The sequence below is a fragment of the Bufo gargarizans genome, chromosome 7 (genome assembly GCF_014858855.1).
Source record: "Bufo gargarizans isolate SCDJY-AF-19 chromosome 7, ASM1485885v1, whole genome shotgun sequence".
Taxonomy (NCBI): Eukaryota; Metazoa; Chordata; class Amphibia; order Anura; family Bufonidae; genus Bufo; species Bufo gargarizans.
In genome coordinates, this window is record NC_058086.1 from 66,956,905 (window position 1) to 66,982,480 (window position 25,576).

At 40.6% G+C, this 25,576-nt stretch overlaps 1 protein-coding gene across 1 annotated transcript; it reads left to right on the forward strand.

The window, feature by feature from the left end:
* Positions 1–1,759: 1,759 nt before the first annotated feature.
* LOC122943085 (ranaspumin-like) lies at positions 1,760–24,905 on the forward strand. Its single transcript, XM_044300518.1, has 9 exons — positions 1,760–1,834; positions 1,950–2,014; positions 4,572–4,628; positions 10,111–10,167; positions 10,394–10,444; positions 11,243–11,308; positions 12,474–12,521; positions 23,479–23,592; positions 24,776–24,905. Exons 1-8 carry the CDS (start codon positions 1,786–1,788, stop codon positions 23,566–23,568), a joined length of 483 nt encoding a protein of 160 aa, XP_044156453.1. The 5' UTR covers positions 1,760–1,785; the 3' UTR covers positions 23,569–23,592; positions 24,776–24,905.
* Positions 24,906–25,576: the final 671 nt, after the last annotated feature.

Below are 25,576 nucleotides of genomic sequence, written 5' to 3' on the forward strand. Positions count from 1 at the left end.
CCGATCGTGATACTTACCTCCTCATAGAAACTGATTAAATTTGTTTGACATGACCGATGGTGAATGACTTTGGTATTCTTATCAGCGTTTTTATAAATATTTAAAAATAGGAATCCAAAGTCAGCTTTTGTACTGGCTGGTACCTCAGTTCCAAAGCCGACTTCAGTTTCTTATTTTAAAATACATATGATCTTTTGCTAAACTGCCACATTTATAGTCGTATTTTAGATGACATTTGTAGAGCATTTTCTTCACTTGCATTGTGTTTTGTGGGTCCCTGACATTTTTGAAAAACCAAAGTATGCTCAGAAAATTGTGTGTTGTGGCTCATTTTCTGGCACAAGCTGGCATTAGTGGGGGTATGCATTATTCTATTTTTCTGGCTTACAAAAATCACCACACAAGAAAAAAAAAACATACTAACAAAAACTATGAAAAAACCACATGTACCATGAAAAAATCTGGCATTTTTCAGGTGTTTGGGTGTAATATGTGTGCGTTTTTTGTTTCGCACTCAAAAAATTCATTCTTAGGGTACTTTCACATTAGCGGCAGGGGAGTCTGGCAGGCTGTTCCGGCGGGTAAAAAGCCTGTCGGATCCGTCCTGTCGCTAGTTCATGTGTACCCCCGGACTTCCTCTCCATCCCCATTGACTATAATGGGGGTGGGGGTGGAGTTCCGGTGGCAGCATGGCAGCTCATGGCGAGAGGCAGCCGGACTAAAAGTACTGCAATAGTACTTTTAGTCCGGCTGCATATCGCCGTGCGCTGCTGTCGGAACTCTGCCCCTGCCCTCATTATTGTCAGTGGGGACAGAGTGGCAGTCCGAGGGCACACGTGAACTAGCGGCAGGACCGATCCGACAGACTGTTCACCCGCCAGAACAGCCTGCCGGACTCCCCTACCGCTAGTGTGAAACTAGCCTTATAGGAAATGTTTCACCAGTTAAAACCAGACAGCAACACAACATATCCTTTTTTTCTAATGTTTTTATTTTCTGATTACAAATATATTTCTTCTATTTCCTGAACAAGATTATCGTAACTACCATCTTGCCTGAGCTGTTCTTAACAGCATTTAGAAAGCATTAACAACATTGCTTTATGGCAGCCCCATGGACCATAGACACAATAGTCAGGAGGGGACCCTATTGACTTCTATGGGAAAGTTTTCTAGGCATGCTCTGTGACCTGTGCAGAGGTCATTGTGCAGGGAAAGAATAGATAAGCTTTCACAATCACCTATTTTGAATGGTGGACCCTGACTTATCTATATAAAAAGTGATATCATAACAGGCAGGATTAGAATGACAGATATGCAGGTAACTACAGTAAAGTAATCTCTACAGACCAAAAAGTGGATTCTATTAGGTTTAGTGGCCAATTTGAAAAACTGCTGGATTTTATGGCTTTTGTTTAAAATTAGATAATCAACATGGAAAATTAAAAACAAGATTCAAAATTCTTTAAACATATGTCAATCATAAAAATTTGATTCAGACAAAAAAAAGTTTTCCGCAGAACAAAATATGGCAGATATAAAAAGCTGGGGGGTAAATACATTATTCTATTTTAATGTATACAGTATATACATTGTTAGCAAATATTAAATGTTTTCTTAGCTGTAACAATATACTTCATCTTTACAGTTCTCACATTAAAGAAACGAGTATATTGGGCGCTTTCCAATATTGGGCCGTGCCATCTTATGTGACTTCAGTATTTTGTCCTATAAAAGGAGAACTCTGACTGGAGCCTTTTATGCCTTGAGCTGAACAATCTACACAATGAAGATTATCTTTTTCTTGGTGCTCGCTGGTCTCAGCGTTTCTCATGGTATGTACTGTAGATATAATATGGTAGATTGCACCATACAGTTGAAACTTACAGCTTTTACATAAATGAACGTTAAACTGACTTGTTGCTTTTCTTTTTTCCTATGTGTGGGAAGGCTATGATTGTATACAGAGATATCAAGCAGCGAATACTCTGCAGTGCTTGAAAAATGCATTAGAGGTAAGAATCTTGAAGACTTAAGATCTTAAAAACTGCTTTTCACATTGAAATTTGGAGTCATATTTAAAATGATAATCATTACTAATGTGTTTTATTACAGAATAAAAAAAAAATTGGGTGGTTACAATGGTGTACAAAGTGTAACTGTCATATTTTTTTTGTTTTAATAATGGGTAGGGACAAGGATAGGGAACATTTTTGTTATATACTTTATTCAGGGAAAAACCTTTATCTATGCTAGAAAACTAGGGCTGAAATGTCCCTTAGCGGCAATCTTTTTCAGAGCCACTGCTAACCGACATCCGTTTTCCTAACAGCACAGTGGTGCACTGACTAGGAAGATAGGCAGGGAGCTGGTGGGCGGCCGACCACACTGCTCCTTCATGTAGTGGGGCTTATTAAGTGACAATAAATTAAATATATATATATATATATATATATATATATATATATATATATATATCTTGAGGAAAATAGGGCTGCACTCCAGATAAAAGTGAAAAATAAGTGGAACTTTATTCACCCATGATATGGCAACTTTGCGACGTTTCAGCTCACAAGAGCCTTCTTCCTTGTGAGCCGAAACGTCGCAAAGTTGCCATATCATGGGTGAATAAAGTTCCACTTATTTTTCACTTTTATCTGGAGTGCAGTCCTATTTTCCTCAAGCCATATTATTGGGGCATTGCCGCTGCCCTTGTGGATTTTGCACCCGTTTCTTGGTTGGTGCTCCCGCTGGATTTTCTTCAATATATATATATATATATATATAACCATACTCTGTTCCTGCTGTCAGTGAGCTCTCCCCCTGTACTCCCATTGTACCGTGCAATTAACCAGCCGCCGCGAGCGATGCCTGTGTGAGCGGTGAGTGCCGGGAGAAGTTTCTCTACTGTACAAAGGGACAGTACTATATTATAACTGTCTCTGTATGGAGCACAGAAGCTTCCTCCTGCCTCCCTGCATTGCTAGTATTGAGCGCTTACCACTCAAACAAGTACCACTCAGTACAGGAAATGCTGTCAATCACTGAATATCACCAATTCATTCAGGGAAATTTATCAAACCCAATTGTGGCATAAAAAAAGTTGGATATTATGGCACACAACATCTGTGCACCATAATTTATGACTTTTAGTTTTTTGGCACTTTTCTGAAGTATATATTTTAAGGGATCGTGCTCTCTCACAGGGGGTCAGCAATTACAGTCTTCTCAACAAACACGGGGGGGGGGGGCTTTATTTGTCACACAGCACATCACACTTCCAAATTTGGCATCACTTGGCACAATGAAATCGCAGCATTCATATCACAACATGTTAAATCAACACAAAACATTAAATCCTTACCCGGCTAGGCGCTCACTATACAGAGGTTTTCTCTAACTCACCTCTAGCTCAGTGTTCACACTTTGGTATTCAGCTTCACTCAACCACGGGTAATACAGCTTTCTAGCTGTGACCAATGCAACCATTGGGGTCTCGGTCCACCAATCCTCCTGACAGTGACCACACAATACCTTGGGAGCATATGGTCCTCCAGTCCTCCCGACTCTGTCTGACTGTGCGACCCCCCCCCCCCCCTCTAAAACTCAGGCTCTCTCAGCCATTTGGGCTGGGGCCACACAGAGCCTCTGCAGGCTTCCTTTTCAATTCCTCCACACTCTCACACACTGAGGATTGATTTATCCTCCAGTGATTAATCACAGCTGGCCTCTAGTGATGAGCGGCAGGGGCTATATTCGAATTTGCGATATTTCACAAATATTTTGTAGAATATTCGTCATAGATACGTGAATTTCAAGAATTCGAGAATATTTTATTAAAAGCAAAAAATCGGCAATGTAAAAATAGCATAATGCGAATTTGTAAAGCTAAATACAGGCGTGGGTTACTTTGGCTACATTTTTCAAGCTGGTATAAGTTTCCTGAGACTAGAGAAAATGGTTGGGACGGCAGAACATTAGAATAGCTTTATATGCAGATAGAGTCAAGTGCTCCAATATATTTGCGATTGCGCTAATCGGCAGTGATTAGAATATTTTTTCGCACTACGTGCAACTTCACATTTTAGTGATTGGCGCACTAAGTATTGTTGTGAACTTGACATTGCTTCCTTCTCATTGGCCCACAAGCAAGAAGCAGAGAGGAATCATGTGTTCAGATGGAAAAAAATGCTGAATATTCTATATATAACGAATATATAGCACTATATTCTAAATATTCGCAAATTCTCGCTATTCGAACATTCGTGCTCAACACTACTGGCCTCACTTGGGGCCAGAGGAACCTGTAGTGGACTATGGACGTGGACTGAGATATATATACGCCCTCCACACCTCTACTGTGCACTTCACCACAATACTGTATATACTGTATATGTCTGCTCAGCTCCTCCTGATCTATAACGTGCTGCTGGTGAACTACAGTGCATTTTTATGGTTTCAGATGCATATTTGCACGTATATAAAATAATTTGATCTGGTCATATATTTATAAACCGTATTATATTTACATACATTTTATTTACAATTTTTTACTTGTCTTTTATTAACTAGATTGCTCCAGATTTTCTTGAAAAACTGATATACTTTCTATGTAACTATAAAGATGGGGTAAGTATTTCATAAATATCAGACTTTATTGATAATGAGAACACATAAGGACATGGGGGGGGGGTCATTTATCAAACTGGTGTAAAGTAGATCTGGCTTAGTTGCCCATAGCAACCAATCAGATTCCAACTTTCATTTTCCAAAGGAGCTGTTAAAATGAAAGGTGGACTCTGATTGGTTGCTTGGGGCAACTAAGCCTTTACACCAGTTTGATAAATCCCCCTCCATGGTTTGTACTTTAAAAATAAAACACAAATGGCAATAAAAACCTCTGCTGCTAGTAGCATTCAGAGCCTCTGTGGGGTTTCCAGCATCCTCCCTGGTAATTCTGATGGCAAGAAAACTGCAGTCGGCAACTTTTTTCCTGCTGTGACCAATAGCAGAACCCCGATAGAATCCCCAAAGATTGCCAATATATCCTAGAAAACTGAACGAGCCTTACTACTATAGCTCTGATAATAAATAATAATAATAATATCTTGCAAAAGTGAACAGAGCCTAATAAAAAGACATTACTTAAAATGAATCAATGTAATCAGAAAATGACCTACTGCTTAAATCAGGTCTTTAATTTATGTTAACATTTTTTTGTTGGTGTTTTTTTATTTTTATTTTTTCATGTCACTATGGATTAAGAAAAATCCTGCAGTTTTCACAATGACTACTTACTAAGCTAATAATATGCTAACACTTTGCACAGGCAGGATTACAATGACAGATAACGCATCTGTTCAAAGCAGGATCCCCAATTCACAAAAGTTGATGGTCACAGTATAAGTAGTCCTTCTCCCTCTCTGTACAATGACATGTGTACAGGGGACAGGGGGAGTCTGGAAAACTATCCCATAGAAGTGCATGTGTCGACTCCAGACGGTCACTGTAAAGCCTTATTTACACGTCAGTGTTTTGGTCACTGATTTCCATCTGTGATTGTGCCAAAACCGGAAGTGGAGACTATACAGAGAAGACCTACAGCTGGTTTTGGCTCACAATCACTGATGGAAATCACTGACTGAACACTGACTGTGTGAATAAGGCCCCCTGCACACGGCCGTGTTTCACAGCCGTGTGCGGGCCGTGGAACCGCGGCCTGGATCCCTCCTGAGAGCAGGAGCGCACGGCGTCACTGGTTGCTATGACGCCAGTGCGCTCCCTGCTGCCGGCACAGTACAGTAATACACTGGTACGATCTATACCAGTGTATTACTGTACTGTGCCGGCAGCAGGGGGCGCACGGCGTCATAGCAACCAGTGACGCCGTGCGCTCCTGCTCTCAGGAGGGATCCAGGCCGCGGTTCCACGGCCCGCACACGGCTGTGAAACACGGCCGTGTGCAGGGGGCCTAAGGCATAAAGCATTAAAGCATGTAAATGTATTTCACAAGAACACAGGGAAAATGGCTGCCCCCATAATTTTGCATAGAATAAAATAAATAAAAGAATATGTGTCACTATCTGGTTTTAATTGGCACAAAATATTACAGGTGACATATTTGCATTAACATGGAATTCATCCTCTTATCCTAATTACTAGGTAAAAAATAAAAATAAATATGGAGGCTTAAAGGGGCATTCTCTCTAGGATATGTCCCCTTTGTCTAATAGGTGTGGGTCCCACCGCCGGGTCCCTCAGCTATCTCCTAAACGGAGCCTGGCAAAGTGGTGGCTCGGAGCGCACCACACATGAACACCCCATTCACTTCTATGGGCCTGACAGCAAGCAAGCGCTCTGCTATTTTTGGTGGCCCCATAGAAATGAATGGAGGGAGGCTGCGCATACGCAGTGCGCCCTCCACCACTTTCAGGGCTTAGTTCTTGCGAACCACACCTATCAGGCAATGAGTGCATATCCTAGCGATATGTCCCCATTGTCTGAGATGAGACAACTCCTTTTAAATTATAGTGAGCACTCAATATCTGTGGTCATATATCAGGTCTGTTAATATAACTATTTTATTAGATCATGAAATTATACATACAATAGATAGGACAATATAAAATATAGTACCTTAAAATTATAAATAATAAAATATGGAAAAACACAATTTGTTATACTGATAAGAAATTGGTCACTTAAGATTAGTATTGTGTCCTTATAGAGGCTGCAATTTTGTTCTTATGGGTGTTGCAACATTGTTCCCAACGTTAAATGTCTCAGTTATCACTGATATATCCGTGAGTGTAGTTACCAGAAGTACTCACTATTTGGGGTCCGGCTCGTGTGTAGCTGTCCGTGGTGGCGTCCCACCGTGGGTCAGTGCACTCACCCGATATGGCGTTTTTGGAGTATCTTCCGATGTTCACGGTCCGGTATATTTTAACAGTATAGACAGAGAGGAAGCGCAATTGTATAGTTTTACCATGATTATTATATTATTATTTTATCAATTTTAACATGCATTGATTATAAATATATATGAATTTATGCTAAATACATTAAGGATTGTGAAATAATTTATAATGAATTTTAGTCAGGTCAATTTAATGTCAAGGTATAAGGAGCATTATATGATGATGAATGTCTTTATTTAAAAACATAAGGAGGTATTTTAAATCATCTGACTCCAAATCAGATTTTGTAATGATCCCTAATTAAGCAAACAAGGTGTAACCCGTCCAGGATATATAAGGAAGTACCTTTGGATCCCATAACCAGCTACTGAGGAAGAGGTCAGAGACCTTGAAACGCGTATAGCGGTTGGGATCCTTATAGACGACTGGACACTTTAACCCATAGGAGCTGATCAGCACACGTAACCACGGACACGACCGCATAGACGGTGATCGAAACTATCCCTAATTCATCACAGGAGTCTTGAACCAATCACAGGTAGAGACTTCATCGGCGCCCTGATCACGTGGAGTGCCGGCAAAAAGCGCAGGACGCCAGCCACACGTGGGACACACAGCAGCTACCTGGAAGCAGGATTACCGTAACCGCGGACTTTGAACATCGGGAGATATCCCACAACCTTGCATCGGGTAAAGATCTCCCCGGCGCCCTGATTACGTGTAGTGTTAGCCAAAAAGCAGGACGCCAGCTACACGTGGGACGCACAGCGGTTTCTTGGGGAGCAGGATTACCGTAACAACACCGCGGACCGTGAACATCAGAAGATACTCCAAAAACGCCATATCGGGTGAGTGCACTGACCCACGGTGGGACGCCACCACGGACAGCTACACACGAGCCGGACCCCAAATAGTGAGTACTTCTGGTAACTACACTCACGGATATATCAGTGATAACTGAGACATTTAACGTTGGGAACAATGTTGCAACACCCATAAGAACAAAATTGCAGCCTCTATAAGGACACAATACTAATCTTAAGTGACCAATTTCTTATCAGTATAACAAATTGTGTTTTTCCATATTTTATTATTTATAATTTTAAGGTACTATATTTTATATTGTCCTATCTATTGTATGTATAATTTCATGATCTAATAAAATAGTTATATTAACAGACCTGATATATGACCACAGATAATTTACATATTTCTTTACTGTTAACCCCTTATGTGGTTAGGGTGAACCACATCATAGTTAGAGCACCGAACCTGGTAAGCAGAAGGGTGAGCCACTATAAACTTATATTAAACAACTCCTTTTAATGTCTTGTTTTCCTGCTGTCAATCATCTATGTATTTCTTCTATAGTGAATGCTATAAAAATGCTAATGATTAATCTATAAATAACCATGTAGAATGGAAGGCAAGAGGAAGAATCTGTAAACCTCAAAATTTCTAGATCTATAATTCTGAATAACGGTACTATAAAAATGAATTGCAACTTATGCTGATATCATATGTTTGTATCTCCTAAACCAGAAAGCGTGAACTCTCAATCATTTTTTAGAGAGCCCCCTTTATTTTTCGCTTCAAAAGATATCACTACACAACTAAGGGGTTGTCTCATCATAGACAATGGGAGTATATCGCTAGGATATGTTCCCATTGTCTTATAGGTGTGAGTCCCACTGCTGGGACCCGCACCTATATATAGAACGGAGCCCCGAAAGTTAAGGAGGGCGGACTGTGCATGCTCAGCCGCCCTCTATTCATTTTCTATGGGGCTGGCGAAAATAGCGCTGGCTTGGCTATTTACGATGAACCCATAGAAGTGAATGGGAGTGGTGGCCGGTCATGCACGGTGCACTCCCATTCACTTCTATGGGAAGCTGGCTTGGTGGTGGCCGGACCGGAGTCCTTCAGCCACCACCTTGCAGGGCTCCGTTCATGATATACAGGTGAAACTCGAAAAATTTGAATATCGTGCAAAGTTCATTTATTTCAAGAATGCAACTTAAAAAGTGAAACCAATATATGAGATAGACTTATTACATGCAAAGCAAGATATTTCAAGCCTTTATTTGTTATAATTTGGATGATTATGGCTTACAGCTTATGAAACCCCAAAGTCACAATTTTGAAGTACCCTTTGCTCAGGGGGTATGGATTAGTTAGCTGAATAGAATGTGACACTATGAGCCTAGAATATTGTACCTTTTCACCAAATTCGAATTTTAAGCTGCATTAATGCAATTCCTTTTAATTTGCATTACTGAAATAAATGGACTTTTGCACAATATTCAAATTTTTTGAGTTTCACCTGTAGGTGCATGTCCCAGATGTGGGACCCGCACCTATAAGACAATGGGGACATATCCTAGCAATATGCCCCCATTTTCTAGGATGAGACAACCCCGGACATGACTTTTTTAATAGCTAACCCATGTAATAACAACTGTGGAGCATCCAGTCGTATGGCTCTATCTTGAGTCATTCCTTTATTATTTCAACTAGAAGCCATGAATGAATTGCTAGCAGTCTGCAGTAAGGGTACAGAGGGGAGGTAACCAGTTGGGGAGGTGTACCTGCACAGTCTGAGAATGGCAGCACTGACTGAATAAAGTGAGACACACCTCCTACTGGTTACCTCCCCTCTGTACCCTTATGGCAGACTGAGAGCAATTGAATCATAACTTCTAGTTGAAATAATAAAGCAATAGCATAACCTAGAGTCATAAGATTAGGTGCTCCAGAATTGGTATTAGAGGGGGAAGGCAAGTAGTTGTTAAAACAGTCATGTCAGGAGAGGTGACAGGTCTTTTTTAAAGGGGATTCCTAATCCTAATGTATATTATTGAATTTTTTTTTTAATTTTCAAGACCTCTGCTTGCTGACAGTGAATGTAAATATTGAATATTCAGAGGCTTATATAAAGGCCTGCTCATGTACTGCTCACACAAGTATAGGACAATATCCAAGGATTAGCAGGAATGACACCGACAGTCGTATAGTGCTTGTCCCTAATAACAAAATTGACACAAAAAACACATTACAGAGTCTAAAAAGTCTCTATGTTCAAAATAATAAACCCAATCAGCTGTGTGATATAAGATGGTAATCAGATGTTTATCAAAATTCGATTTTATACGCACTTCACCATAGTCACTCTCACAATTGTTATTCCACAGATGAAAAACAATAAAAGAGAATTTGAAGCCGCTTTCCGTGACTTGATAGAAATAGTGGTGAGAAACATAACTTCCTGTTGTGACACATTAAGCATGTACATTAATAATTGCTGTCAAGCTAATCGACTTTGAATCGACTTTGTGGTGAATCACATTTTTCCTGAAATTCAGATCCAAAGTCAATTTGTTTTGCTTCGAGTTGCTTAGATCTAATTATAATAACCAAAATATTGTTAATATCTAATGTCCTATAATATTTTTGTTTTTCCTGCTACCTTAACAGGAATGTGGGGGCTGCGCTTTGGATAAAATAACTGGCACAAATGAATCAATTGTAAGTGAATACAGATAAGTAAAGCTCATCAGTGATCATGTACCTTCCACATTATACAGAAGTTATACAGTATTCAAAAGAAGAGTCAAGTTCAGTCAATTATAACAGTATATTGCAGTTGTTGAATCGTCCCGTTAGGGTGGTAGCACATACTGCATTCTGTGGCAGTTTTCTGATTACTGATTTTGTCTCTGACGTGACCCTATTGGTATTTGATTCTGCTAGTTTCTGACCTTTGTCTCTTAAATTATCTCCTGGTTTGACTTTGCCGTGTGTTTTTGATTTGGGATCCTGATCCAGTTCTGGTTTTACCTGTCTGGTTTTCACCTCTTTTTGCCTTGCTACTCTGTTTCCCATTTTGGTTTAGGCCCCTGCATTTAGTTAAGAAGGGACTTTCGACCAGTTGTGAGCCGTCACTTAGGATGTATTGTGCAAGTGGGTAGGAACAATTGTTTGGATGGAGCATAGGGCTGCACTGTTCCCTACTCTTACATGACAGCAAGATAAATTTGGTTTTACACTTAATATTCAGTTCAGATGTTACTGCATTGTGGTTTCTATTACATGCTTGTCCCGATATACTGTATACAGATAGATGACAGATAAACTGATAGAAAAACTTTCTCAACATCATGTTTGCATAAAATTAAAAGTAGCCCAATAGTTTGTTTGTCCCAAATTCTAATTTAATTAATTGAATGGTTTTATGTGTACACTTACATCAAAATAAAAAAATAATTTGATTGTTTATCTGAAATTCTAGTGTGTAAAATTTTAGAACTTTGTATCCTACTACAGGAAGAACTTTTAGGAGATATTGGAGGTGCTGGACAACAAGCAGTCTTTGGCATCCTGAAGGCTGCAGTAAGTTTTTAATCTATTTATTTATTTTATAGCAGGACATTTGTTAATGAGAATGTAAAATGTTATACATGCAGTCTATCTATCTATTTTCATACCAAAATTAACTGTGCTCTTACAGAAAAAAGGCAACATCTCCATAGTGAACATCGTAAATCAAAATCCCTAAAACAATGGTGGAATTGTGTTCTCTAACACTGTCACACCAAAATGTTATAAAAGTTATACAATACATTAGAGTTATCCCAAAATGTCAGCATAAAAAAATGTAATTCGTCCAACCAACCAAAAAAGGACAATTAGCTACAATGTGGCAAATTAATGGAGAATTCTAAAAGTTAAAAAGTTCTGGCTTTTGAAATATGGAGATGAAAAAAAAAAGTACAAAACTAGGTTGCATCCTTAAGAGATCAAACCTTGATATAATGCTGCCAGGCTCTCCCAAACCATATACAATTGTTGGCAGATTCCCATGAAATGAGTGTCATCTGCTGTCCTTATCTAATGGGTATAGCCAGCTTAAGCACAATGATAACATACTGTATGAAACATATAAAAAATATGGTAGGGCCCCCTGCATCCAAACCAGGTCACATTATGCTTTTATTTTTCAACCTTCCTTCAGGTTCTCAACTTCCCAAGATACTGTTACTAATTGTTATCATTATGTCTATGTACATTTTCCCCATCAGTCATAATATGGGACTTTCCTATATTTCCCTATAATGTTAGTGCTCAATTGACTAGAATGCAGATAAGTATTGTTAAGCGAATCGAGCTTTAGATCCAAGACCCCAAGTTGATTAGTTCAAAACTCCAACTCACGAGACTTCGGTGAATAACTTTGGACTTTGATTTGTAAACTTGAAAACCATTTTAAAACTTGGATCAGAAGCCGGCTTAGGTACCAAGGTACCAACCGGTACTGAAGCGAACTTCAGATCCAAGTTTTAAAAAGGTTTTTCAAGTTTAAAAATTGATGGCCAAATTTATTTACCAAAGTCCTGCGAGACTTCTGTGATAGTGATTTTCAACTACAATCTTTGCAAAGATTTGAATAATTTTTCTTCTAAAACATGGTGGTTGTGGAGATCATGAAATATATATATGTATATGCTGCTATTAAGATCGAAAAACCTAAACAACTTGTGTTTTCGTGTTACTACAGGATGGACTACAATTAACTGGACCTGTGGCACACTTAGCATGCAGCCTGGTAAGGACACGATTATGCATGGAAACTTTGTGTCTTTCTGATATTGTACAGAATGTGTTCTTTGACTGTATAGAAAGAGGATGAGACTTTAATGCTTTTGTAAAGACTCCAAGAACCATCTCTATTACCCATTTCATTTTTGGACAGTAATGTGTGTCTACGTCACTGCTGCAGTCCTGTAACCAAATGCCGGGAGCAGGACTGGAACAGTGCCGCTGAGAATGGCTGGGGAGAAACAGGTGAGTATAGAATGTTTTTATTTATTTTTTCTAGCATTTGGTGATATGGGGCAATTTTTTTATTTCATTTAGACAACCCTTGTATAGGAGTTTTTTTTAATCTTTTTATAGTTTACTTCTCCCTTCATTAAAAACTATATACAATATTATTTATTAAATCCTTCTGTGTTTTCAATTTCCAATACAATCTGAATTTCTTATTAATTGATGTTAAGGGAGGGCAAATAATTATAATATAAATTATATCTGAAATGTTAAGAAACTCTACCTTAACACTCAAAACTTTACCTGAAAGTTGCTTACAAGTTGTACCCAAGGCCAGTGATTGGCTGCAGAGGTCATTTTCTGGATACCTTTACGTTACTGCTGCAGCCTTGTATATAGGCACTTAGAGGAGGACTGGAGCAGCAGCAATAAGAATGACAGGGGAGATACACGTGATTTTATGATTTGTTATTGTTTTTATAGCATTAAGTGGCATGAAGCACATTTTTATTTAACTTGGACAACCCCTTTAAGGATGAGGTATCAGCTCTCCTGAAATGTAAATATTTGTATTCCCCATAATGTAACAATTCTGGAGCATCATATCTTAGAACTCTATATTATTCCATTCATCTATTAGTCCTACTAGAAAGCAATCTGTGTAGTAACAAACCCTTTTGACAAGGGGTATAGTAATGTCCAGTTGTCAATTTTATTTCCATATCTCCAGGAGGAATAATAGAGAAGCTGCACAACATATACAGTTTATCAAAATAGACATAAGGAGAGGGGACAGGTCGTCTTTAATATAATATATCAAATGATGTGATAAAGCATTTTTCTTGTATCATTTGTAATTGGTCTCTAAATGAAGCAGCAGCGGCAGCATTATCAGTGGAGTGATTGAATTTTTAACCATTTTTTCTTTTTTGCTCCATTACTTTAAAGTCATGTACTCCCAAGGAACTTTTACAGGAGCTAATCATTTTATATGAATTATAATTAGAGATGAGCGAATCAAAGCTGATGAAGTGGAATTCGTTATAAAATTTCAGGAAAAAATATAATTGTGCTAAAAAAAAAAGATTTACATGTGCAAGGAAAGATTATTTGAGGTGTAGGGATAGGATAGAGAGAAATCATTCCACTGAATTTCTGTTGAACAGGGTTTAGTCAGGGAGGTGACAGCCTGGGTAATAGGAACAATCCGATTACACTTTGTTGCACTGACTGGCGATACAAATTGCCATTATAGAGCTCTGAAATTCCAGCAAACCGTTCTTATTGGGGTGCAAGTGCTGTTTTATATAGGCATTAACAGGGTTTATTACAAGGAAATATTTTTCCATTTTATTTGCCCTTATGAGGTGCAGTTATGTGTTTTAAAGCATTTTTGGGCTTGTATTAGTGGGAAAAAAAGGCTTATTAGCTGTTGTGTGGTGAAGTGTTAAAATTACAGCCCTTTTTACATGTATTAGTGGAAAAAGAAAAAAAAACTTTGCCACTCAGAGGTACAGTAAGATATTTTACAGCCCAGTTTGCCGTGTATTACTGGCGGAATAGAAATATATTTCCCTTTCATCATTGCATTTATCTGTTTAAAAGCCTTTTGTGTAAAAATAGAAAAAAATTAGGGCCTATTTGCACTTGTGTGGTGCAGTGAGATATTTGATAGCCTAGTTTGCCACGTATTACTGGTGAAATGCAAATATATTCGCCTTTCATCGTTACGCTGCCTCTTATCTGTTAAAAAGCCTTTTGTTTAAGAATAGAAAAAAAGTAGGGCCTAATTGCCGTTTAACGGTGCAGTGAGATATTTTACAGCCCAGTTTGCCGTGCATTACTGGCGAAATACAAATATATTTGCCTTTCATCGTTGCACTTATCTGTTGAAAAGCCTTTTGTGTAAAAATAGAAAAAAATGTGGGCCTATATGCCGTTCAGCGGTGCAGTGAGATATTTTACAGCCCACTTTGCCGTGTATTTCTGGAGCGTGCATTGCGTTGCGTCATTGATCAAGTCGTCGAGGAGCAGGAGCTGGAAGAAGAGGAAGTCGCAATTCTGAATGAATTCCCGGGGGGGGCTACTCCATCTGAAACAAGTCAGCAGGAGTCAGAGGAGGATGGTGGCTGAAGAGAGGAGGAGGAGGAGGAGCAAGAAAAGCAGGCTTTTCGGGGATCCCTGGTGTTGTCCGTGGCTGGGGGAAGGAGACCGAGGATGACATTCTCCTGGACGATGGGCAGGAGCCAGGGCACTCCACAGCTTCCAATTTAGTGCAAATGGAGGCCTTCATGCTCCGGTGTTTGAAGAGGGACCCCCATATAAAAAGCATTAAGGTCAAGGACCTGTACAGGGTGTCAATGTACTTAGACCCCCGGTACAAACACAAAATGGTGGACATGTTACCAGCATCACAGAGGGTTCTCAGAATGCAGTATTTCCAGGCCTTGCTGCGAGAGATGCTGCATTCTGCTGTTTCATGCACTGGCAGAGAAATTTCCACCCACAGCCAAACAGGTGCGGGTACCAATCCTACCACGCCTTCAAGAAGAGGGCGGTTTGAAGATGTGTTGGTCACTTTGGATAGGAGATCATTCTTGCAGCCAACCCATCAACAGCCGCCCTCTGGATCCAGCCTCAGGGAACGCCTAGACCGACAGGTGTCCGACTGCATAGGGATAACACCCGATGTGGAAGCTCTGAGAAGCGAGGAACCGCTTGACTAATGAATGTGCAGGCTTGACCTGTGGCCAGAGCTGGCATAATTTGGCATGGATCTCTTGGCTTGCCCCTCGTCGGGTGTCTTGTCCAAAAGGACGTTCAGTGCAGCAGTGGGGATAGTGATAATGACAGTGTGGACTATCTCACATTTTTTTAAATTAATGAGGCATGTATCTCGGGGGAATTCAACACCTATGGTGACCACGTGTAATTAAATTTCCTCATTCCAGCCCACACATATCCGCCACCACCCAGAAAAAAAAAATGGTCCTTGTCTTATGTATAAACAGTGGCATAAAATACCTTTTTTTGGGGTGAATGCCTAATTTTTGCCAGGTGAATACCTATTGGCTAATTTTTGGGGCCTGTACTGGCTGACAGTTACATTTTTATCATGTGACCGCCTAATGTACCTCCATCCACAGAATCCAAAGTTCTTTGCTGTCAGGTGATTGCCTATTAGCAAATTTTTGGGGCCTGTAATGGTCGACAGTTACACTTTTATCCTGTGACCACCTAATGTACCTCCATCCTCAGAATCCAAAGTTCTTTGCAGTCAGGTGAATGCCTATTGCCTAATTTTTAGGGCCTATACTGGCCGACAGTTACATTTTTATCCTGTGATCGCCTAATGTACCTCCAGCCACAGAATCCATAGTTCTTTGCTGCCAGGAGAATACCTATTGGCTAATTTTTGGGGCCTATACTGGCTGACAGTTACATTTTTATCCTGTGACCGCCTAATGTACCTCCAGCCACAGAATCCAAAGTTATTTGCTGTCAGGTGAATGCCTATTGCCTAGTTTTTGGGGCCTATACTGGCCGACAGTTGCATTTTTATCCTGTGACCACCTAATGTACCTCCATCAACAGAATCCAAAGTTCTTTGCAGTCAGGTAAATGCCTATTGGCTAATTTTTGGGACCTATACTGGCCGACAGTTACATTTTTAGCCTGTGACTGCCTAATGTACCTCCAGCCACAGAATCCAAAGTTCTTTGCTGCCAGGTGAATGCCTATTGCCTAACTTTTGGGGCCTATACTGGTTACATTTTTACATTTTCTGATGCTGACCCTGTAAAACATTATATGCGAGGGCCTTCAGTTGAGCTGACTCTGTAAAACATTATATGTGAGGGCGTGCAGTTGAGCTGACCCTGTAAAACATTATATGTGAGGGTCTGCAGTTCAGTTGGCCCTGTAAAACATTATATGTGAGGACCTGCAGTTGAGCTGACCCTGTAAAAAATGATATGCAAGGGCATATATGTGAGGGCATTATATGCATCAAATAAGCATGTTGATATGATGGAAGAGGAGGAGGATGAGAAAAGGAAGATTCAACCATATACCCTTTTTTGTGGTGGAAGGGGTGCATGGGAATACAGTGTATTCAGTACATTAAACAACACATTTAAAGTGCCTTTGTTCATCCGCTTTACTCTGGTGGAGTCGAGAAGTCTGGGGCAATCCAGGCCTTGTTGATTTTTATAAGAGTCATCCTGTCAGCATTTTCAGTTGACAGGCGGATACGCTTATCTGTTATAATGCCACCAGCAGCACTAAATTCCCGCTCAGACAAAACACTGGCGGCAGGGCCAGCCAGCACCTCCAAGGCGTAAAGTGTCAGTTCGTGCCACGTGTCCAGCTTGGACACCCAGTAGTTGTAAGGCACTGAAGGATCACTGAGTACACTGACACGGTCTGCTAAGGAATCCTTCACTATCTTCCAAAACTTTTCCCTTCTTATGACGCTAGAGCAAATTTTCAACGAGGACCTTCTGGTATTGCACCGTTTTGCTCGTCCTCTCCACCTGAGGAATGAGAGATGAGAAGTTCACTTTGTAGTGGGGGTCAAAAAAGGTGAACGCCCAGTAATCCGTGTTGTCTAAAAAGAGTATAACTCTTGGGTCGCGGGAAAGGCAGCCTAACATAAAGTCAGCCATGTGTGCCAGAGTACCAACAGGCAAGACTTCACTTCATTGTCGTCATCAGGAGGATCACTCTCAATCTCCTCATCCTCTTCCTCCTCTTATGCCCACCCACGCTGAACAGATGGAATTAAACTTCTATGAGTACTACCCTCTGTAGCGGAGGCAACCGTTCCCTGCTCCTCCTCCTTTTTATCGTCCAATTTGCGCTGAGAAGACAGACGGAGGGTGGTCTGGCTATCACCCTGTGTAATGTCTTCCCCCAATTCCATCTCTTCCACATGCAAAGCATTGGCCTTAATTGTGAGCAGCGAGCGATTGAATAGACACAGAAGTGGGATGGTGACGTTAATAATAGCGTTATCGCCGCTCACCCTCTGTGTTGATTCCTCAAAGTTTCTTAAAACCTCACAGAGGTCAGACATCCACTCCTCGCTTCTGATTAGCGGAAGCTGACTGGAAAGGCGACGACCATGTTGCAGCTGGTATTCAAATACTGCCCTCTGTTGCTCACAAAGCCTGGCCAACATGTGAAACGCGGAGTTCCAGCGTGTACTCACATCGCACAACAGCCAGTGAGCTGGCAATTTTAAGCGCTGCTGCAGCGTTGACAGTCCGGCTGAACCTGTCGATAACTTGCGGAAATGTGCACACACATGGCGCACCTTCACCAGTAGGTGGGGTACGTTTTGAGAAACTACTGAACCACTAAGTTTAAGACGTGGGCTAGGCATGGGATGTGTCTGAGCTTGCCGAGCTCCAAAGCCGCCACCAAGTTACGGCCATTATCACACACAACCATGCCTGGTTGTAGGTTGAGTGGGGAGAGCCACTGCTCAGTCTGGTCTCTTATCCCCTGCAACAGCTCTGCGGCAGTGTGCTGTTTGTTCCCTAAGCATATCAGCTTCAGCACGGCCTGTTGACGCTTCCCCACTACAGTGCTACACTGCTTCCAGCTAGCGGCTGATGGCTGACTGGTGCTGCATGCAGATAATTCGGAGGTGGAAGTGGAGGCGGAGAAGTGGACGTTAGAGCCACTAACGTAGGTGCTGGAGGAAACCCTGATGGAATTAGGGCCCACAATCCTCAGCGTCAGTAGAACCTGTGCCATCCCACGGTACGACTCGATCCCAGCCTCCACAATGTTCACCCAGTGTGCCAACAGGGAAATGTAGCATCTCTATCAAATGCACTTGTCCGTGGTTAAGTGGACCTTCCCAGTAACTGCTTTGGTCAGGGCACATGTGACGTTTCGGGACACATGTTGGTGTAAGGCAGGCATGGCACACCTCGAAAAATAGTGGAGGACAGGGACAGAGTACTGCGGGACGGCCGCTGACATCAGGCTGCGGAAGGACTCAGTGTCCACAAGCCCAAATGGCAACATTTCTAGGGCCAGTAATTTGGAAAGCTGTGCATTTAGTGCAAAGGCCTGTGGGTGGGTGGCTGGGTATTTGAGCTTGAGTTCAAATGCCTGGGGTAATGACATTTGGATGCTGCGCTGGGAAAGGGAAGTGGATGTGGTCGCTGATGGTGCTTGCGAATGTCCAGTTGCAGGGCAGGAGGCATCCTCGCCTGTGCCTTCGACAGGCTATTGGCCAGCACGTACCATAGGGGAAGAGTAGGCAGTGGTGTGACTCGCAGACACAGATTGTGGACCCAGGCGTTCGGCCCACTTATTATGGTGCTTGAATGCCATATGGCTGATCATGCTGGTGGTGGTGAGGTTGCTAGTGTCCATGCCCCATCTCATTTTGGTGTGGCACAGGTTGCAAGTTACTATTCTTTTGTAGTCCGCACTTTACTTTAAAAAAGTGCCACACTGCAGCACACCTACCCCTTGGCAAGGGAGATTTCTGCAAGGGGGACCTCCGTGGAACAGTTGCGGGCCTGTTTGGTGTGGCCCGCCTTCTCCCTTTTGCCACCCCACTGCCTCGTCCAGCCTGTTGAGGTGCTGCGGATCCCTCCCCCTCTGTACTCCTGTCCTCTCTCGGCTTGCAACCTTCCCAGGTTGCACACACGTTAAACAGGAGATGTAGCACAGATAATGTCGCTGTCACCACTGGCCAATAAAAAATTACACTGAATGTCACTGACATTTAGGATGCGCAAACGTTATACAGGAGGTATAGCGCAAGTAATGTCGCTGTCACCACCGGCTAATAAAAAATTACACTGAATGAATGTCACTGATATTTAGGATGGGCAAACATTATACAGGAGATGTAGCGCAGGTAATGTCGCTACTACAAGCAGCAAAAAAATGTCACTTATGTAGATGGTGTCCGCAGCGGACACCATCTACATAAAAAGTGCACTGGATGTCACAGATATTTTTAGGCTGCGCACAAGTTACATAGAAGATGTAGCTCAGATAATGTCACTGTCACCAGCGGCCAAACAATTGCAAGCTATTTAGCGCAGGTTGCGCTAAAAATATGGTGTTCGGCCGAACACCGCGATGTGTTGAGCATCGCGATGCTCAAGGAAAATTAGTGTTCAGCCGAGCATGCTCGCCCAACACTAATAATCTTTGCATTACATTTCAGCCCTCATTTCTGAACAACTTTATGTCACCTCATCCATCCCTTTGAAAACTATATATGTCATCCTGTCTGCATTCTATTGTTCCACAGCCTTGACTTCCCTCAGTTCCTCACATTACAGTTGTTGTATCTTGAACACATATAGTGACCTTAAATAGGGATCTCCTTCCCCCCATGTTCACCATAGATTAAATTTTAGCCTTCTGATTTGATCACCTGGATCAGTCCCCCTTCATTATATACAGGTCCTTCTCAAAAAATTAGCATATTATGATAAAGTTCATTATTTTCTGTAATGTACTGATAAACATTAGCCTTTCATATATTTTAGATTCATTACACACCAACTGAAGTAGTTCAAGCCTTTTATTGTTTTAATATTGATGATTTTGGCATACAGCTCATGAAAACCCAAATTTCCTATCTCAAAAAATTAGCATATTTCATCCAACCAATAAAAGAAAAGTGTTTTTAATACAAAAAAAAGTCAACCTTCAAATAATGATGTTCAGTTCTGCACTCAATACTTGGTCGGGAATCCTTTTGCAGAAATGACTGCTTCAATGCGGTGTGGCATGGAGGCAATCAGCCTGTGGCACTGCTGAGGTGTTATGGAGGCCCAGGATGCTTCGATAGCGGCCTTAAGCTCATCCAGAGTGTTGGGTCTTGCGTCTCTCAACTTTCTCTTCCCAATATCCCACAGATTCTCTATGGGGTTCAGGTCAGGAGAGTTGGCAGGCCAATTGAGCACAGTAATACTATGGTCAGTAAACCATTTACCAGTGGTTTTGGCACTGTGAGCAGGTGCCAGGTCGTGCTGAAAAATGAAATCTTCATCTCCATAAAGCTTTTCAGCAGATGGAAGCATGAAGTGCTCCAAAATCTCCTGATAGCTAGCTGCATTGACCCTGCCCTTGATAAAACACAGTGGACCAACACCAGCAGCTGACATGGCACCCCAGACCATCACTGACCGTGGGTACTTGACACTGGACTTCAGGCATTTTGGCATTTCCCTCTCCCCAGTCTTCCTCCAGACTCTGGCACCTTGATTTCCGAATGACATGCAAAATTTACTTTCATCCGAAAAAAGTACTTTGGACCACTGAGCAACAGTCCAGTGCTGCTTCTCTGTAGCCCAGGTCAGGCGCTTCTGCCGCTGTTTCTGGTTCAAAAGTGGCTTGACCTGGGGAATGCGGCACCTGTAGCCCATTTCCTGCACACGCCTGTACACGGTGGCTCTGGATGTTTCTACTCCAGACTCAGTCCACTGCTTCCGCAGGTCCCCCAAGGTCTGGAATCGGTCCTTCTCCACAATATTCCTCAGGGTCCGGTCACCTCTTCTCGTTGTGCAGCATTTTCTGCCACACTTTTTCCTTCCCACAGACTTCCCATTGAGGTGCCTTGATACAGCACTCTGGGAACAGCCTATTCGTTCAGAAATTTCTTTCTGTGTCTTACCCTCTTGCTTGAGGGTGTCAATGATGGCCTTCTGGACAGCAGTCAGGTCGGCAGTCTTACCCATGATTGCGGTTTTGAGTAATGAACCAGGCTGGGAGTTTTTAAAAGCCTCAGGAATCTTTTGCAGGTGTTTAGAGTTAATTAGTTGATTCAGATGATTAGGTTAATAGCTCGTTTAGAGAACCTTTTCATGATATGCTAATTTTTTGAGATAGGAATATTGGGTTTTCATGAGCTGTATGCCAAAATCATCAATATTAAAACAATAAAAGGCTTGAACTACTTTAGTTGATGTGTAATGAATCTAAAATATTTGAAAGTCTAATGTTTATCAGTACATTACAGAAAATAATTAACTTTATCACAATATGCTAATTTTTTGAGAAGGACCTGTATTTCTCTAGCCATTTAATCATGCATCTTCTATATATAGTTCTACCTCACATCTCAAACACATGAATTATCCTCTTCTCCCACCATCATTATATGCGACTTGGATCATGCATTAGCTATCATCTTATTATATATTATCGTTATGAACTCAATGGGCGCCATATAAACTACACATTTCACTGTTGCTCCACACGATTCCTGCACTGTTCATTGTACGTTTGCTAATGAACTATATGTGACTACATCATTTTATCGATAGCACTTTCTAATCCATCAAAAAAGTGTTTTTATCTATTTATCATCTTTAATTATATTGAAATACTTTTTTATATTTTTTTTACATTATTGATTTATTTATTTTTGATCATTATTATGTTTTTTTATTATTATTTTTTTCAATTTCGTGTTTTTTTGGACTTAAGCAAGGAGTACATTGACTCCGAAATGCGTTGTCGCTTGCTACTAAATAAAAAAAGATTCTTTATACATCTATCGAGGTTGTGTCTTTGCGCCAAGAGGTATCACATTGTGTATACTACCTTAGTACACATCCCCCTATTGTATCCCACATCACTCCTCTGGAGAAATGACCACTCCACCTACGAGGTTGGAGAGATAACGGCAGCACCGACCCTTTGCCCTCACGAGTGTTGTGCCTGTGTACGCACAACACTATAAGGTGAGCACAACTATTGGCATGTTCTGTTCCCAAATATCCTTTCTAATTCATACTACCCTATGAGCACCTTTCCTTTTTTGCCACATATGCTATTTCACTACCAAAGTAGTGAAATAGTGTTACTGCAAGCCACAGTGTTCTACACCTCTATGAAGGCTCTCTGCAGTTAGGAAATAGCAGTTTTTTTTAACGTAATTCGCCACAAATTTATTCATATCAAACCAAATTTTTCCAATTGAAAATTCGCTCATCTCCTATTATAACATATATATAAATTGAGAAATCATAAACCTAGACAACTTCACAAATACCCCCTCTCCCCCTAAACTATAAGAGATTTTGAGTCAGTAAGGCTGTGTTTACATTACCGTTTATTTTTTAGTTTGTCTGATTTGTCAGAACAGGAAAAAAAAACAAAAAAATGATCCTGTATTTTAAGTATCTGTTCCGCTCATTTATGCACATTTTGTAACCGTTGTAGCCTTTTCCATCAGAGATCTGTTATTTTAAGCTGAATAAAAATCCTGTCTAAAATAACAGATCTCACATGGAAATGGCTGAAACGGATTCCAAATGTGCATACATGAGCATAACGGATGCTTAAAATACAGGATCCGTTTCTCTTTTTGTTAATTTTGCTGTTCCGGATCAGAAGAACGGTAAAATAAACAGTGATGTTAACCCGGCCTCACCTAAAACTATCAAACTATTAAGGGGAGGCTTGGTGCAAATTTAATTACCTAACATACATGCAAAGGTCTGTCATATGTCACAAGTGCTTGAATGCCTATTTGTTTTCCTAAAGGACTTTGCTTGTCCTTTTTGAATTGTTTCTGTAGAAAGTTTAATGGTTGGCAGCAATTTAAATCATTGTACCGTACCATGTTAAAGTACAGCTATATGACAAATTACAAGGATGTACTTGTTTATTAGAGTTGAATCTTTGAACTAATATTCAGTTCGACCATTATTTCATGTCTATAAAATGTGTTTTTCTTCCAGCTCAAAGGTCTTGGTACTCCTGGTGGTCTGGTTAATCTTAGCGGTATTCTGGGTAATCTTGGCGGTGGCCTGGGTGGTATCCTGGGTTAAGTCAAGAACTACATGCGAAACACGGTAAATTATGATAAAGACGTGATTTAACATTCAAATAATCTTCAATAAGCCACCAGAAATGTTTTATTTCTACAACTGTAGCTTACTACTTTATAACTCGTACTTAAGATTTATTCACACAACTGTAAATGTTTTGTGGTCCGCAAAACCACAGATCCGCAAAGCACGTCGCATAACGGTTTAAACCCATTGACTTCAATGGTTCTGTGGTCCACATGTTGCTTCGACAAATGAATTGCTTTGTTAAAGCTGCCTCATCGATGAGGAAGCACATGGAAATCAAGGCTGCCAGTCTTGATAAATCATCCCTTTGTAATATAATTTAGTATTAAAGGTATTCCTAAAACCTTGAAATGAAGAATGCAAGGTAAAGAAAAAAGAAAACTCAGCTGAGATATTTAAGGGAATTTAATAATTCATGCTGAACAGAAAAAGGAACAAAATTTGGTGCACATCAGTTTTGTTCAAAAAATATGTAAATGTTTGTGATTTTATGCCATTGTCTCCGATTTTGTAAAGTTTGTTGAACAGTGGGGCTGTTTCCCTATTATAATGAGGTGTGTACCAGATTTACCTGGCTTGTTTTTTCCAAACATTGTGCGTCATTCGATACATTTAGTGCCTTGTCTTAAATTGGATGCATCCTCCGGCAGAACAGGAGCTTTCAAAGACCAGCATAAAACATCAGTCTCTCCCAAATTATTCGAAGCTTTAAGACATACCAGACAATGATGTTACAGTATGAGTGAATCAATTCTAATGAATTGACCTGGTTCATTAGAAAGAGTGCTTATAAGGGAATGTCCCCATAATTGAAGAGTCATCCACCTGCCATTTGAAACAGGGTCGGACATCTTGCACAGCCCTGTCAATCTCATGCAATGATTTAGCTGTCGCCGTCAGTAGCAGAAGCAGAGCCTCTGGCATAGGCTTGACTGGGCAGGGAAAGAATATCAGACCTGTCTATCAAGCCACAAGGGGGAATGCCACTCACAGGTTAAGAACTCTTGCTAGTGAGACAAATTGATTTGCTAAAATCGATGTTCTTATCTTTGTGTTACACAACAATATTGTACATTGATTAGGAAAAAGAATCTTCTTATTATTTTCTTGATAGAAAGTTGTATGTATAGTGTTACATCTAAGTGTCTAATTCATCTTTTATTTATCTATTTTTTTCTAGCATTGGATGCATGTAGTAAAATAGAAGAAAGCATACAATAAAAAAAAGAAAAGAAAAACAAAATCATATGATTGATTTTTTTTATTTTCTTGATTTCTTATTTTCTTGAAGTCTTATGTGTAAACCTACCAATAAACCGTTTTAAATCTAACTCCATGTGTGTTTTTAAAAGTTGTATCAACAGTGTTTGAGTTACATTTATTAGTGCCACTAAAGGAATGATTGAGTGTCCACAAAAGATGTGCAGGGTCTCCTGAAACTGCATTGTAATCATTCTAGTTTATTTGCACACTGACTATATTGTGACTAAGTTCTTATTAATTGCGCTGATATAACTTGGGAGAGTCTGAGTATAGGGTTCTGACAGGACCATCTATTAGTATCAGAAGTGTTGATCTAGTCTTAAAAATACTGTTGTTGGATGAATATACAGTAGCAGAATAGAGATGAGTGAACCAGTTTGTAACGAAACAGGTTCATTCAGAATTTTCCAAAATTAAGTTCAGCAGGTGAACCTTTACCAGTTTGTTTTGGACAAATCCAGTATAACAGCATGCAGCACCATTTCGATGCACATGTAGGTGGGAAAAAGCAATAGGGAGGAAGAAGAAGGATGCTCACATGACGCTAAGGAGAAATGAGGGGCTTGCGCTGATTGGCTTACAGTCCAACGCACAGCCTGGATGAGCCAATTAGTGATGCAGCAGGCAAGGCAGTGCGCTTGCAGAATGGGAAACTCGTCATTCTGTTTTAGGCTGTAAATGAGGGTGGATGGGTCAATGCATTGTCTGACAGAAAACA

What these genes read in the sequence shown, in the direction of transcription:
- LOC122943085 (XM_044300518.1), top strand. Translation starts at nt 1,786, where the DNA reads ATGAAGATTATCTTTTTCTTGGTGCTCGCTGGTCTCAGCGTTTCTCAT. An exon ending in TGGTCTCAGCGTTTCTCATG is followed by an intron (nt 1,835 to 1,949) that starts GTATGTACTGTA and finishes ATGTGTGGGAAG; the next exon opens with GCTATGATTGTATACAGAGA. An exon ending in TTGGCATCCTGAAGGCTGCA is followed by an intron (nt 11,309 to 12,473) that starts GTAAGTTTTTAA and finishes GTGTTACTACAG; the next exon opens with GATGGACTACAATTAACTGG.